The 16,976-nt window shown below is 37.9% G+C and overlaps 1 protein-coding gene across 3 annotated transcripts in view; it reads left to right on the plus strand.

The window, feature by feature from the left end:
• The window catches only part of LOC149831126 (putative LRR receptor-like serine/threonine-protein kinase At1g56140), a 248,331-nt gene extending 231,692 nt beyond the window's left edge, over nt 1–16,639 (plus strand). For all 3 annotated transcript variants that reach the window (XM_090013686.1, XM_090013687.1, XM_090013688.1), the window contains 8 exons: nt 11,756–12,132; nt 12,258–12,456; nt 12,556–12,726; nt 12,921–13,039; nt 13,807–14,017; nt 14,721–14,952; nt 15,054–15,204; nt 16,047–16,639. In XM_090013686.1, coding sequence (XP_089869812.1) covers nt 11,756–12,132; nt 12,258–12,456; nt 12,556–12,726; nt 12,921–13,039; nt 13,807–14,017; nt 14,721–14,952; nt 15,054–15,204; nt 16,047–16,448 — 1,862 coding nt within the window. In that variant the 3' untranslated portion in view covers nt 16,449–16,639. The remainder of the gene's footprint in view (nt 1–11,755; nt 12,133–12,257; nt 12,457–12,555; nt 12,727–12,920; nt 13,040–13,806; nt 14,018–14,720; nt 14,953–15,053; nt 15,205–16,046) is intronic.
• Nucleotides 16,640–16,976: the final 337 nt, after the last annotated feature.

The raw sequence follows: 16,976 nt of genomic DNA on the forward strand, positions 1-16,976 counted from the left end.
TGCTGAATGCATCAATTTAATATATGGCTTCACATAAGATGCAGCCTTGCAATATCACTTCGATTCAGCCTCATATCTCAAGTATAGGGAGGCGAATCATATTATTCTCTTGCATGCATGCGGCTGAATACATCATGAATAGTAAATCTGAAACTTTAAAGGACAACTGAAAATCTCACATGCTAATTCAACCCTCATTCATAAGTACCTTGAACATACATTCACATATAAAAATTCAGATGTGTTCTCAACACTCATTTTGGATACGCACACTTAAAAAAAAAACTATACAGCACAAGATTTTTTTTTTTTGAACATTGGACCCGGCCAAACCCACCCAGCCGACCCAGGGGTCGGCTGGGTCAGTACCCCATCCCAGCCGACCCAGTCGGCTGGGGGTTGATTGCACACGGCTCAGCCAACTGTGGTCGGCTGAGGCCCAACATGATAAGAAACTTCTTTTCTTTTTCTTGAAGGTACCTGGCCCAGCCAACCCAGTCGGCTGGGTCTGGGCCTGCTGAACCCACTCAGCCAACTCAGTTGGCTGGGTCAGTCTCCCTGCCCAGCCAACTCAGTTGACTGGGCCCTGTTAGGGCCAGTTGCCCAGCCAATAGTAGGTTGGCTGGGGCTTTAGCAAATCAAGATTTTTATACAAAAAAAATCTTTTACATGTATATACGTTTTTTTTTCCGTTATGACAGCGTGCCAGCCCCAGCCGACCAGTGAGCTGGGACTGGACTGTTCCAGATTCAGTCCAGCCGACTGAATCGGCTGGATATATATATATATATGCACACACGTGTGTGTTTTATAATATTTTCCACATCAACAGTGGTCCAGCACCAATCTGGTTAGTTGTCTGGGACTGGACAACAGGCTGTCCTATCCCAGCCAACTATCCAGGCTAGGACTGGACAGCTCTCCGTCCTGTCCCGGACTAAAAACCTCCATAAATTCAAAATTTTCACATTAACTGAATATACACATTTTTTTATTTCCATATATCTGGTTCCATTTTAATAACCACAGCCCCATGTCCACCTGTCCATAAATATACATGTGTCCAGGGGACAGATCTGTCCAAAGCGGACAGCATAGACAGGGGTTCAAATCTGGCCAGATCTGCCCATCGTCATGGTGTCCAGATCTACCCGCTAAAAGCATGAGAAAAAAACTGTCCAGATCTGTCCAAAGTGTCCATACAAGGCAAGAATATATATATATATATATATATATATATATATATATATATATATATATATATATATATATTTTAACAGGGGTAAAACATAAAAACATGCAGAAAATCATAGAAAAACGAGTATCACATATTCTAAGCCTTCTTACATCAATTACCATGGATTAAACCATGAAAAATCAAGATAGAATCCAGGGTTTCTCATAAAAATATTGCCTAAAGCTTATTTAGGCTCTTTTTCTCATCCGAGACAAGAGAAAAAGCCGTACCATGAATCCAAGATGAAGAAAACGATGATGGATGGTAGGAGAAGCGTGGATCTCCTCCTCCTCTTCTTCTTCCTCTCTTTTTCTTTCTCTCTTCTCTTTCTTCCCTTTCTTTTTCTCTTCTCTTTTTTGTTTTGTTTTGTTATATATAAAGAAGGTGAGAGGGGGTGACACCCCCCCCCCCTTCTCCAGCCCATCTAGAAGGGCTGGAGAGAGAGAGAACTCTAAAAAAAAATAAACTGTATTATATGGATTTTCCGAAAATTTTAAAACTCTTCAAGTTTGACTTTTCAAAATTTTATAAAAAAGAACTCTTAGCCTTCTCAAACCTTCTTAGATGATTCTAGTTAAGTCTAGGGCCTCTACCAAGGGTCCTAAACAAACATTAAAATATTTTTTTGGAATTAAATTAATTAATTATTAATATTAAATTACAAATAAATTTTTGAAAGTTTCCAAAAATTACCAAATTAATGTGGGAGGCTTATTAACATAAATAAACCTTAATTTTAAGGTTTTTGATGAATTTAAAGTTAGAAAAATCGTTGGGCATGGATTTGGATCTGGATCCAAGATCTAAATCCATCTCTGAAATTCAAATGAGTTTTGAGCTGGATCAAATCCAGATTAATATGGGTCTTGAATTGAGTCCAAATCCATATTAATTTGGATCAAATCCATAAGATCCGGTCTGATCTGGGTCCGGATCCGAACTGACAAACTGCTTATTTTTTTTAAAAATGCAATTTTCGGGCCAATCATAGCCCGAATCGAGAAAAATAAAATATCGTTGCACTCAAAATTTTGAGATGCATCTAACGATATATAACTCGAATTTTGCTTCTGAAATTCGCCCAAAAATAACCCAAATTTCGCTTGAATTTTGCTTAAATTTAAAGATAAAAAATAAAACTTTTTCTCACGTTTCGATTGGCTCGTTTAGACCTAGAAAATGAGACCTGGGTCAAACCCAGACTCAAAAACATCGATATAAAATCGAGGCTCAAACAATTTTTCTCCCAAAGTGTGAAATTACGCGATATTACAGATATGGATCCTTTATTGAGATTTTGGAACTCCCTTTTAAAAAACATGACCCTTTTTTTAGAGATTTGAGAATATGTCTGAACCAACTTACCCCAAGGCTCTATAACAGTGTAGTCATCGAGTATGCTGATTAGAACTTCCTGAGACAAGGTAGACGTAATGTATGCCATGAGTGCTTGATCACGCTTCATCCAAGAGATACATTCAGGATTGCGAACATGGGTAATTACAACAACCCCTTATCATCTTTCTTTTCCTGCACAATGAATCCTGGGGGGTTCACGATCGAGCCATCTAGGTGACCTGAAAGATCTTGGCCGCGAATGAATGGGATGATTTGTCGTTTCCAGGTGAGGAAATTAGTATTGTTAAGTTTTTCATAAACAAGCTGATTCAAAAAATTAGCAGAAAGGGATGAAGATATTGAAGAATCCATGTTGAATACAAGTAGAAAGAGAGAAAAGTTATGAATAAGAAGAAACATGTGCCAAGAATAAAAGGAATATAGGATTATAAATCTGATGACAACAAACTATAAAACCCAAACAAATTGAAATATGCAGACTATCAATTTTCTGCAGCATTTTTTTTTTGTTGCACGTTAGAAAGAACGAAAAATCATATTAACTCGAGCACCCAACTGAACCTGAGTAAATAAAATGATTCAAGTATTTCTTCTTCTTTTTTTATTTAGATTAGATGTAGATCTAAAAGTATAGCAAAGATCTAAAAGTATAACCCAGATCTGAAAGAGCAAGTCAGAATATATTTTTTTTATGTGAATATAATTTTCATATATCTAAAAATGAGATCCAAATCTGGAAAAAGATAAGGCAAAATATTTTCAAACTAAAAACAAGGAAATGAGATTGATTTAGAATAAACCCAAAGAACAATAACAGTAGTGTAATGAAGTGGATTGAATCTGATACACATGCAAGAACATGTAAGAACACACTTTCAATCAAGTGGAATGCTTGATTGAATCACCGAACCACCCACACAAGGGTCTAGCAAAATTAATATTGCATATAATCTCTCAAGAGAGTGATACAAAAATACAAGGCCTTCAAGGCCAATTTATAGAACAAGAGGGGGCTGTTGGGGCAGCCCAATGTGACTGTTGGGCTGCTCCCAACAGTTAGAATTCTGACTGTTGGGAGTAGCTCCAACAGTCATATTGGAGCTGCTCCCAATGACCCAAAAAGTAACTTAAAAAATACAAAAAAGAATGAAAGAAAATAAAAAATAAAAAGGGGATAAAAAAGGGTTGTCAGCCCTTATTTGGCTGACGTCTATTACAGTGAAAGTACCAAAATACCCTTGATGGGTATTTCGGTTTACAACATATGTATATGTATACATATATATGCATATCAAAATAACATAATTTAACACCCCCCAACTCATGGTACAACCACCGAGAGTTTGCCAAGTAGGAAGTGGAATTTGGGAGATGGTAGCGCTTTGGTGAAGAAGTCTGCGAGTTGGAATTCTGATGGAACATAAGGTAGTGTGATAGTCTTTCGCAAAAACTCTTCACGAACGTAGTGACAATCCATCTCAATGTATTTCGTTCTTTCATGAAATGTATGATTGCTTGCAATATAAACAACGCTCTTGTTGTCACAACATAATTTTGAAGGTTCTGCAATATGAACTCCCAAATCTTTGAGAAGTTGTCTCAGCCAAACTAACTCCGACGTAGTGGTTGCCATGGCCCTATACTCAGCTTCAGTCGAGGAGAGCGACACCTTCTGTTGTTTTTTGCATCGCCATGAGATTAGAGAATCACCTACAAAAACACATAGACGAGTGGTTGAGCGTCTATCATTGACATCCCCTCCTCAATCAGAGTCAGAATATGCAATGACTTCTAGTGAGGAAGCGGATGATAAAAACAAGCCAAGGTTAATAGATTTTTTAATATATCTAATAACACTTATATGTACTATAGTGGGAGCATGCTGAAATTGACTAGCATAATGAATAGCATGAGATATATCAGGATGAGTAAAGGAAGGATAAGACAAAGCCGCAATCATTTGTCTGCAAGGCGTTGGATCTTGCAAGGGCTCTCTATCATCTATCTTCATTTTGGCATTTATGACTTCCGGAGTATCAACTAATTTTTCATCCGAGAGTCCTGATCTTTCAATGATCTCCGTTGTATATTTGGTCTATGACAAAAAATAACCACGATTTGAGTAAGCAATTTCTATTCTAAGAAAATATCATAAAAAACCAAGATTTGTCATATCAAAGTTGGCTTTATGCACATCTTTGATATGGTTAAGTCCTTGCTTATCATCTCCAGTGATTATCATATCGTCTACGTACAATAGTAGAATCACCTTTCCTATATTAGAAGACTTAACAAACAATGCAGTATCAGTAAAACAAGATTTAAAATGAAGTTGTGTTATCACATCACTGAACCTATCATACCAAGCCTTTGGAGCTTACTTTAGACCATACAAGGCCTTACGTAATCGGAGAGTTTTTCCTTGTGCTAAAGACAAACCAGGAGGAGGATCCATGTATACTTCTTCATCTAGGTTGTCATTTAAAAACATTTTTAACATCCATTTGAAATATGGGTCATTTCTTAATTGATGCTATAACAATGAGAGTTCTAACAGTAGTCATGCGAGCAACTGGGGCAAATGTCTCGTCATAGTCAATCTCATATTCTTGACTGTATCCCTTGGCTACTAACCTAGCCTTATATCTTTCTAATGTTCCGTCGTACTTGGTTTTTACCTTGTAAACCCATCTGTATCCTATAGTTTTTCTTTCTTTAGGTAATGTTTGGATCTCCCAAGTTTTTGCCTTTTTTAATGCTTCCAACTCGTCATTCATGACCTTAATCCATTCATGTCGGTGTTTAGCCTTATAATATGATTGAGGTTCAGAATACGAGTGAATGGGCATTAGGCAGGATGTAAACTTAAGTTCAAAGGAATCATATGATACAAATCTACTAGGAGCTTTCAAAATTCTTATGGATTTTCTAAGGTTGGAAGAATCTTCTTCTTGGCATTGGAAGTATCTTTCTAAAGCACTTTGTGGGTGATCTTCAGTACGACGAGCATAGGTTTGTAAATTATTGTGAGGTGGGTCCACATTGTCAAGACTCCTACTCATATTCTCATTTGCCTCATGAATGTTTTGACTCTCATGAATACATTCACTCTTGTCATTGACCAGGTTAAATAGGAACGAATAATCACAACTCTCTTGGATATTATCTTTGGTAAACCCGCTTTCATTTTCAAGAAACATAACATTTCTAGAAACATATAACATGTTTCTTTTAATGTTATAACACCTATATCCTTTTTGGTTTTCGACGTAGCCCAAAAATACATAAGAAATGGCTTTTGGGGAAAGTTTATAATTTTTGCTGGTAAGAACAAAGCATTTGCTCCCGAAAACCCTCAATCTTTTCTAATCGAGAGACATTTTATAAAGTTTTTCAATAGGAAAAATGTTTTCAATATTTTTTTAAGGCATTTTGTTTATCAAGTAGACTGCGTAAGGGCAGCTTCAACTCAAATATTTTTTTTTGGAACATTTCTAGATACTAGAAGAGTTCTAGTGGTTTCAATAATGTGTGTATGTTTTCTTTCGGCAAGACCATTTTGTTGATGGGTATAGGGACATGATTTTTTATGAACAATCTCATTTGTGTCAAGATAAATTTTAAATTCTCTTGACACAAATTCTTCCCCAGAATCGGTTCTAAAAATTTGGATATTGGTTTTAAATTGATTTTGTATATAACTATGAATTTTTTTAAAACAATCAAATACTTCTGATTTGTGTTTTAAAAAGAATATCCAACAGTGTCTGCTAAAATCATCCACAAACACAACATAGTAAGAAACACCTCCTTTTGATATGACTGGTGCGGGTCCCCATACATCCGAATGCACAAGTTCAAATGGATTCTTGGCTATAAGATGTCTTGTTCCAAAAGGTAAAGACTTCATTTTGCCAAGAATGCAATCTTCACATACAAAATTTTTCTTTTTACAATTTGAAAGAAATGAAAATAATTGTAATTTGGTCACACTAGGATGTCCTAGTCTTTTGTGTCAAATTTCTACATCTTTCTTTTTCACGAAATTACAAAAAGATTGATTTAGCAATTCAAGATTGTTCATAACATAGAGATCTCCTCTTCTATGGCCTTGCTTAATCAGCTTCTCGGACTGAAGATCCTGTATTAGGCAATCATTAGATGAGAAAATAATTTTGCAACCATAGTCCGCAATTTGAGAAACCGATAAGAGGTTTAAATTTAATTTTGGTACTACTCTAATATTTAGTATGTGAAATATAGGTGTTTTTCGATAAATGCCAAAACTTTTGATTTTTAAAGAGGTGTCATCGGCAGTAGAAACACAAGAATCATTTGAGTTAAACTTGCATTCAGACAATATAGACTCATTAGGGGTCATATGAAATGAAGCATCGGAATCTAAGATCCAAGAGGTCTTACCATGGTTGTCACTTGTCAATACGGCCGCTCCCGAATAAGAGGGAGATTGAGCTTTAAACATAGGTTGCAATGCTTCCATCAATTGAGCCAAGGATAGCGAACTGATGCATTTGGAGTTGTCTACTTCACTCCTTTCCACCGAAGCCACTCTTTTGTCTTCTTTATAATCCTCCTTCTTTCTTTTGGGACAAAAAGGTTTGATGTGTCCCGGTTCATAGAAATGATAGTAAATAATTTTTTCACCTTTCTTTGACTCATGATCACCCCTCTTTTCATAGTTGTTGGGGTTCCTTCCATTCTCATTTCTTACAAAATGAGGTGGTTTATAACTCTTCGTATGGTTTCCGAGCTTTGAGATAACAAGCACGGATTCTTCATCCTTAAAAGTTGATGGCCTTTTCAACCTATTCTCTTCCATAGTTAATTCTTTAAGTGTCTCAACTATGGAAGGGACCCCTCCTCTATGAAGAAGAGCAGACTTAGTTCCTTCGAATTCGGGCCTAAGCCCATTTATGAATTGATAAAAATGCTCCGCTTTGATTTGATTTTCACAGAGCTCAATATTTTGTGGGTAATACCACTTTAGCTCAAGAAGAGCCAATTCATCCCAAAAGAGAGAGAGAGCATTGTAGTACTCTCTTATGCTCATCTCTCCTTGAATCATGGTTCTTACTTTATTTTGGGCATTACATATATGCGCAATATCCTTAAGACCAGAGTTACCAGAAGCGCCTAGGGTAATGGGGAAGCGCGCTTCCCCGATACGCGCTTCGAAAGCGCAAAACGCGTGGGGGAAGCGCCCCCTTTTTTGGGAAACACATTTCCCTTTTATGAGAAACGCGCTTCCCCCATGCTTTCCCCACGCTTCCCCCCTCGCTTCCCCCCTCGCTTCCCCATTTTTTCCATTTTTTCGCTTCCCCCTCGCTTCCTAGGTCGCTTCTGAGACGGTTCGTATTTTTCTTCTAAGTGGTCCCACGCTTCCCCGCTTCCTACATTTTTGAAAGTGCCTCGCTTTCCCGCTTCCCGCATCGCTTCCCGCTTCCCGCTCCCGCTTTCTCAACTGGCAACTCTGCTTAAGACTATACATGTCTTTAAGGTATTTCCAAGCATCACTAGCGAAGTCAAACTTCGCCAAACTAGAAAACTTGTAAATGTCCACACTATTAATGAGCCATCCAATAATTTTGGAGTGACCCATCTTCCATTCTTTCCATTTTTTCTCATATTCGGAAACGGCTTTAGCCATTTTCTCTCCTTGAAGCGCAATTTCTTTTCCATTCTCCAACTTTGTAAGGATGAGTTTAGGCTTCTTGTCAGTGCCGTCAACTAACCCTCAAAGCCCTTTTTCCCATATCTTATGTTTAACTATGGATGCATAGTTGGTGTCATTTAGGCAAATGGGAATGGAGACAATCACTTCCCTTTCATTCTCCATGTACAACAAGCGGGAATAAAAAAACAAGAGAAGATGGGGAAGAGTGGAAGAGAGAAGAAGAAAGTGATACAAGGCCTTTTTGGAGATGGTCCGCTTCCCGATGTGACTCTCGGAATTTTTCGAAGTCCAAGATCCTCCTTTTGATCACGACCTTCTTTCTAACAAGCGCCTTTTGGAACACCAAAGCTTTGATACCATGCAATGAAGTGGATTGAATCCGATACACGTAAGAACACACTTTCAATCAAGTGGAATGCTTGATTGAATCACCGAACCACCCACACAAGGGTCTAGCAAAATTAATATTGCATATAATCTCTCAAGAGAGTGATACAAAAATACAAGGCCTTCAAGGCCAATTTATAGAACAAGAGGGGGCTGTTGGGGCAGCCCAATGTGACTGTTGGGCTGCTCCCAACAGTCAGAATTCCAACGGTCAGAATTCGGACTGTTGGGAGCAGCTCTTGGAGTTGCTCCCAATGACCCAAAAAGTAACTTAAAAAAATACAAAAAAGAATGAAAGAAAATAAAAAATAAAAAGGGGATAAAAAAGGGTTGTCAGTCCCTATTTGGCTGACGCCTATTACAGTGAAAGTACCGAAATACCCTTGATGGGTATTTCGGTTTACAACATATATATATATATATATCAAAACAACATAATTTAACAAGTAGGAATCAAAGAAAGGAGATAGGAAGGAAGGAATTAGGAAAATCAAGATATATGGAGTGAAGAGAAGAAGAAAGGAAGTGAGAAGAAGTATTTGCAGCCAAGGTTTCGATCTTACCTTGATTATCAGTTTTAATATCAGACTCGCTCTGATACCATGTGAACCGGGTTCATGCTGAGGAAGAAAGAAGATGAGAGAAAGAAGAGGATGTTGCAAAACCCCAAAACGTCAATGTTGCAGACGTATGGTTTTCTTCTATTATATTAACTTACGTTACAAGAATACATGTCCATTTACAACAATACCCTATATCTCTAGATACCTACTATACAAGATAAGGGGTAAATATAGGAAACATATGGGATAAACATAAAATAAATGAGTATATAACGCATCCCAGTTTTGGATCCAGATCTGGGTCCAGATCATGGATCCAAACCAAATCACGTCTCAATAATGGCTAAATTTAAAGCCCTGCGTTCCAAACTACTCCAGTTTGAGATGAACTTGACAGGTACAACAGAGCGTTCCTCAGTTACATCAAACAACCACAATGTACTCATGTAAGGCACATAACATGGGAGAGGAAGAAGAGGTATGTGAGGTGGACGAGGAGGAAATCAGGGAGGCCATGGGCTACTTCTCCTTCCGAACACTCCTATTCTCTATTAAAGTAGAAGTATCCCTATATGCTTCATCTGCAAGAAGCTGAGTCAAAGATGACCCAAGGTATAATGGAGAAGTTAATTCATAGGTGAAAAATACAACGGGCAAATCAGGGTGATCAGGGACAGAATCGCAGTTGCCGATGGATAAGCAACTTCTGATTTCACTTAATCCAATTAAGCACGGAAGAACCAAGCATATTGAAATAGACCAGCATTTCGTCAGAAGCAAAATAGAAAGTGGGGAGATTACAACTCATTTTATTGGAACTCACGATCAAGTGGCTGACTTGTTCACAAAGGTGCTAATATATAGAGGTTTTAGTACTTGAAGAGCAAGTTGTCCATGATTCTCACCATGCACAACTTGAGGGAGGCTACGGAGACATGACATTTTGGGTCTGGATCCAGATTCAAACCTGGATTCAGATCCCGATCTGGACCCAGACTCACGTTATAAATAACACCCCTATGTAATGCCCTGTAATGTATTTTATTTGTTTCCTGTTCTTCCTCTTAGTTATAAGTTATTATGTACATTAACACAAGGGGCAGTCTTGTACATGTAATATTGTTGAGGATTACTTTTATTAGAAGGAAACCCACACGTCCCACATTGGGATTTATGTGGATTATTGCTGCAGCCCTTTTTCTCACCTATCTCTCTTCTTCCTTCTCTCTCAATCTCTGGTGTGAGTCTGATTTACAACTTGTGGGTAGTTTGATATACTTAACTATGTCTAAACTATCTCTAGGCCTGATATCACTTATGCAGTCCATGCAGTTAGCCAGTTTATGAGTGCACTTCAATTCACCTTGCAGTTATGCTTAGAATAATTCAGTATGTGCGAGATACTATGCACTTTGGGATGTTCTTTTCGGCATCATCCTCTACAGATATAAGGGCATATTGTGACTCAGATGTTGAGGATCGACTAGAGATTGTTTCTTGAGCTCATTGATTTCTTGAAAAAGCAAGCAGCATTGTGTTGTCCTATCCACAGTTGAGGCAGAATATAGCCATGGATCAAGTCACTGCAGATATTATTTGGATTAGATGGCTTTTGGGGAAACTTTGTGTTATTGTCATGGACGTCTTTGTATTGTGACAATATAAGTGCTATCCATATTGCTAAAAATCTGAAATTTCATGAGAGGATGAAGCACGCTGAGATTTATTTTCACTTTACCAGGAAAGCCTATGAAGATGGGATCATATCATTAGAGCATGTGAGCTCGAAGGAGCAGATTGTAGATGTGTTTACAAAGACTAACTCCTTTACTCTTCCTGTCATTTACTTCCAAACTTAGAATGGTTCTTTTAACATCATCTCAAGTTTGAGGGGGAGTGTTGAGAAGTGTGTGTAATTGTAATATGAGGTTGTACCATAAGTATCTTTTAGTTCTTTTGTCATTAATGCTTGTACATAGGATTATTTATGAGGGGAAATTTTGTATTTTAGCGGGAAGGTAGAGAGTCAACTGTTTTTGTCATGTAGTGTAGCCAAAGGGGGACATCTCCTTTTAAGATATTTCTTTTGCTTTGTAACGAAGATACTTCTTCCTCTTTTGTGCTTCTTCTTAAGTGCTCTTGTGAAACTCTGAATATGTATATCTCATAAAATCATACCCACTTGTCATAATCAGATAATCCAAGAGCCAATTCCCATTAACCAAACCATGTAGATCACATCTGTGAGGATAGTTTCATGAAAAACAACAAAAGCAACAAAAATTTTGAAAAAAAAACTCGTTCAGACATGGCAACTTGATCATATATTAACCCTATATGAAAGTTATTTAAATATGGTTCATGTACATATACATGTTTTTGTGTGTCCCACTTGTTTTTCCATCTTTGTTTTGTATGCTTGCATGCACACATGGATATGGACATTATTTCACAGATCTTATGGTATCGAAGTTGGGACATGAATTAGATGCTGATGCCTTTCTCTGTGTACAGATTCTTCCTTTGCGGTAAAATGTGGTGGCCCAGAAATCTCATCTGCCAGTGGTATAAAGTTTGAGAAAGACAATGCAATGCTAAATGCTTCATCCTATTTTGTTGTTGATACAGAGAAGTGGGCAGTCAGTAGCAATGGGATGTTTATTTCCAATAATAATCCTCAATTTATCCAGAACAGCCAATCACAATTTACCAACACTTTAGATTCTGAGTTGTTCCAAACAGCAAGGTTGTCACCTGGATCATTAAGGTACTATGGCCTAGGCCTTGAAAATGGGAACTATACGGTAAACCTACAATTTGCTGACACAGATTTCGTAGAGTCTTCCACGTGGCGGAGTCTTGGGAGACGTGTTTTTGATATTTATGTTCAGGCAGGTTACCCTGGATATGACACTTCACTATTTGTTGTAGAGCTGCATTGACTAATGTTCTTATATCTAATGGGAACAACCATCATTATGTTTATGTGAAATTATTTTTAACTAAATTTCTGTAGGGAAAACTGGCAATTAAAGACTTTGACATAAGAAAGCAGGCTGGTGGTGTTTCACTCAGAGCTGTTTCATTGAACTTTCAAGCCAATGTATCTCAAAATTTCCTTGAAATCCACTTCTTCTGGGCTGGAAAAGGAACATGCTGCATTCCTGTACAAGGCACTTATGGACCATCCATTTCAGCAATTAGTGTTACTCCAGGTATCATAGGAAACTCTAGGTAGCCTCAATTGATGCACTAAGTATACTTTCAGCAATTACAAATGAGACCATGGGACTGATTATTTGCTTCGGACACAGACTTCACGCCAACTGTCAGTAATCTCCCACCTACAACCCCAAAGAAAAGCAGAACTGGACTAGTTGTTGGGATTGTTGCTGCTGTGGGGGCAATTCTAATCACAGCTATCCTTACAGCTCTTTTTCTGAAGCAAAGAAAGAAAAGGATCCTCTTGGCATCTGCAAATGAAGGTGATAAAACTTTTACGGAAGGAACCGACTTAAATTGTCATATATTCAATGACCTCCATTGTTATTGAAAGTTATTGCTTGGACGGATGGCTAAATGAAATTCCATGCTTAATTGCAATCAGCATTCCATTGTAAATTGTTTTCGTATGTGATTCAACTGATTGTGTACTTGTATGAGTTATTTGAAAATACAGAGCTGATGACAACTGGTGCAAGACCAAACACATTTAGTTATGCTGAACTAAAGGCTGCAACTGAAGACTTCAGTCCTGCAAACAAGTTGGGAGAGGGAGGGTTTGGAGCAGTTTATAAGGTGTATTATATATACACACACATGCATGTGCATGCATACACATATAAGCACACAAATGCATTGTTTCCTGATATTCTTATGAAAGTACACTACCTATTTGTTGTTAAAAGTAAATTTATGTTACCAACGGGGGCTCGGCTTGTCTGGCAGGAGCAGTTAGTGCACGTCACCTTGTGTTGGGACGTTGCAAGTTCGAATCCCAATGGTATAGTTGTATAACTGGTAGGGTCTGCCTAACCCCAGCTTTCTCTGTCGAAAAAAAAAGTAAATTTATGTTAACCATTTGCTATATGATTGACAATGTTTGCACATTTTTTTTCCGTAATACTTGGCGAATTAAATCTGTTTCTCTTCAGATTTTCCAGACAATTTGGTCCAAATTACTTGAAATAAGTTTCTTTGATCTAAAGTACTTCAACAATATTTTGTATCAGCTGGAGTGATGATTTGAGTTCTTTTCTTACAATTCTATTCTTAATGCCTTTGCTGTTAGTTTCTAAAGTAACAACTCCTGCCTCATATAATAAAAATTCATATTGTGCATTGCGTATGTGTATGCCCATGCAGTTGAGCCATTAGGACTTTCAACAGTTTTATGAATATATTCCATGTACTAAATTGATCTTTGTGTGATAGCATAAAGGTTTTGAGCAATTGAAGAGGTGAACTTTCTGTGTAGGGTACACTTGCACCATGTACTTAAATTGATCTTTGTGTGATCGCATAAAGGTTTTGAGCAATTGAAGAGTTGAACTTTCTCTGTGTAGGGTACACTTGCCAATAAGGGGGTAGTTGCTGTAAAGCAGCTCTCAGTTTCATCTCAACAAGGGAGGAGTCAGTTTCTCACAGAGATTGCTGCCATATCTGCAGTGCAACACCGCAACCTTGTGAAGTTGTATGGATGCTGTCTTGAGGGAGATAAACGTCTCTTAGTGTATGAGTACCTTGAAAACAAAAGCCTGGACCAAGCACTCTTTGGTATGTTTGTCATTTCATAACATTCATGTTTGCTTAGGATGCATATAATCCCTTGGGCTGGTCCTTGCACTATTGTAGCACGATGACCAGACTAAAAAACTGAAATATTTGATTTTTTTTTTAGTTTATCAAGTTAAATTTGTGCTTCGTTTTGTGGCCCAATTACCTAGCTGAATGGCTTAAATCCTTCTGAGCAAAATTTAGATAACCCTAAAAATCCAATAAGCTAGGTATCAGGTCTAGTCTGTCCTGGTTCATCCCCCTACAAAATGTTTAGACATAAGTTGGATATTTTAACTTGGAATTCCTTGAAGTTTGTAATCCTATGCCCGTTGAATAATCTGGAAAATAGGTAGTGGGTAGACACATCATGAAATGAAACCTCACATATTTATATCAGAGTTTTAAGCCTGATTTTGTGGGACTTTTATGAATTTTACGGAAAATAAATTCCAGCATTGAACTAATCCAAACACCAGAATTGTGAGATGGGTTAGGATCCGGCTCTCTGAATCTAGAGCCTAGCAAAATCACCTTCTGGGTGAAATGTCATCATCTTAGTTCCTCTCTTTTCCATTTTGCTTGGAAGAAATGCTTGTTTCCTTAAGGGAATATGTGGCCACTCCAATCTAAAAGATAATAGTAGTGCTCTGCCATCAGAGCCCTTGTCTTTGTACCAAATTTCACTGTTACTTTCTTGCAGGAAAGAATCGACTTAGTCTCGATTGGCCTGCTCGCTATGACATATGCTTGGGAACAGCTCGAGGGCTCGCTTATCTTCATGAAGAGTCAAGGATAAGGATTGTACATAGAGATGTGAAAGCAAGTAATATACTGCTTGATGCTGAGCTTAATCCAAAGATCTCTGATTTTGGTTTGGCAAAGCTTTATGATGACAAGAAGACCCATATTAGCACAAGAGTTGCAGGAACAATGTAAGCTTTCTTTCCTTATATTCAGCTTCTTATTTTAAATTCTGGAGATTGAAATTTTCTTTCTCAAGCTTATCATTCCTGATTGCTGGGAACCCTTGAAGTGGATATCTTGCACCAGAGTATGCAATGCGTGGGCACCTAACAGAAAAAGCTGATGTATTTGGATTCGGTGTTGTTGCACTTGAGACCCTCAGTGGAAGGCCTAATGCAGACACAAGCTTGGATAGGGAAAAGATTTATCTACTAGAATGGGTAAGGATGTAATGCCTGCAAAAATTATATAAAATAGACTGTATGGATTACCATGCGACACAAAAATTTTGTTTTCTAAGCTTGATAGAAAACCAAGTTGTTGTCCATATATAAGCTGTGGTTGAACATATTTCAAGACCACATGAATATGGCTGGAAATGAATAGGGAGAAAAATGTACTTTAGGTTATTCGTATCTTCATTATGCTTACAAAAATCAAATGTGTTTCAGCTGATATGATGACCCACCAAGACTTCGGCTCTTCAGTAATTCTTTTCAGGATGATCTCAAACTTTTCAGCTGCTTTTGAATGCTTGAATCTCAAACTTAGATTTGAGATCCGAGCATTAGATATACATGTGTCTCTGGCGTGATAACCTCCTTGACTTCACCTGCTCCCCCCGCCCCAAAAAACAAAACATCAGACCAGAGATACGTGAGTTACAACCAAAATAGGAATCTGTGATCCCTTCATTTTTTAGTGGCGGGGATGACTATTGGATCTGAGATTTAGCGTTTGTTTACCATGAATCTTGACATAGCCCCCCCTTACCAGATTGTATACACGGGTCTAAGATCCATGGCATTCAAATGCACTAAGTTTAACGCTTGTATTCATGAGAAGTGATCCCATAATACACCTACCCCAAGAATTGACACTTAGAAAAGAGAGCTTCCGGAAGCCCTCTTGTAACAAACATTTCCTTATGACTCACATAATAGCACGCAGTAGTTCTCTTGAATCCTTGAGTTTCTAAAATCTCATTCTCTGGTCCTATTCTCCATTCCATTTCAGTCCATTCTATCAATGTGTCACTAAACTCTCTTGTTTAACATGTCAGGCTTGGCACTTACATGAGAGCAACTGTGGGTTGGAGTTGGTGGACAAATCTCTAACCAAGTTTGATGAAACTGAAGCTTTTCGAGTGATAGGAGTTGCACTTCTATGCACTCAAGCATCTCCAGCACTGCGACCGCCCATGTCTCGTGTGGTAGCCATGCTATCGGGTGACATAGACGTGAACCGGGTAACATCAAGGCCTGGATATCTGACTGATTGGTCCTTCAATGATACAAGCAGCTTCATGAGCAATGATACTTCTACATCTGGAACAACTAGAGCTCCTGATAACCACATTCAATCAGTTACAACATCAAGCACCATCACATTGGCTGATCCCAGCAGCTCGCCTCGTCCTGAAGGACAATCTGTCCTGCATGATCTTATTGGAGAAGGAAGATGATAACTCTTCTGGTGTAGAGTAGTAACATGCATTTCTCATTACTTTCTCCTTTCATCTTTCTTGGTCTTTAATAAACGATTTCTATTATTCTGTTGCTATAAACATATACTATGGCTTTTATAGAAATGCTTCCGCTGTAAAATTTGAATTGTGAAATTTGGTGGGAGTAAAATGGTTTATAGTAACCTAAAGGTGCTCTCTTGAGGATTTTTATGGTCCTAATACTGCAAGCAAGCAAAATCATGGTGGCTGTTAGTCAATGGGATGACTGAATCTAAATAAAGTTGGTAGCCAGTCTCATAATCTGTTCTACTTTATCTTCATATGCATTACCGTTACTGGTTGAACTCCAATAGCATAAGCTTTATTTGAAAATAGATATTATCAACATTGAACTTAGGTAGGTTACCGATTAGAACTTAGAAGTTGACCTATATCATAGGAACATGTTAAGTTTGGGTCCTGTCCTTAAAGAACATGACATGGTGTTTTCAACGCTGATGCCCATCGAGGCCTTTCGTTCATCTG

This window comes from Nuphar pumila, chromosome 7 (assembly GCF_984573655.1).
Source record: "Nuphar pumila chromosome 7, dmNupPumi1.hap1.1, whole genome shotgun sequence".
In the NCBI taxonomy this organism is placed as follows: domain Eukaryota; kingdom Viridiplantae; phylum Streptophyta; class Magnoliopsida; order Nymphaeales; family Nymphaeaceae; genus Nuphar; species Nuphar pumila.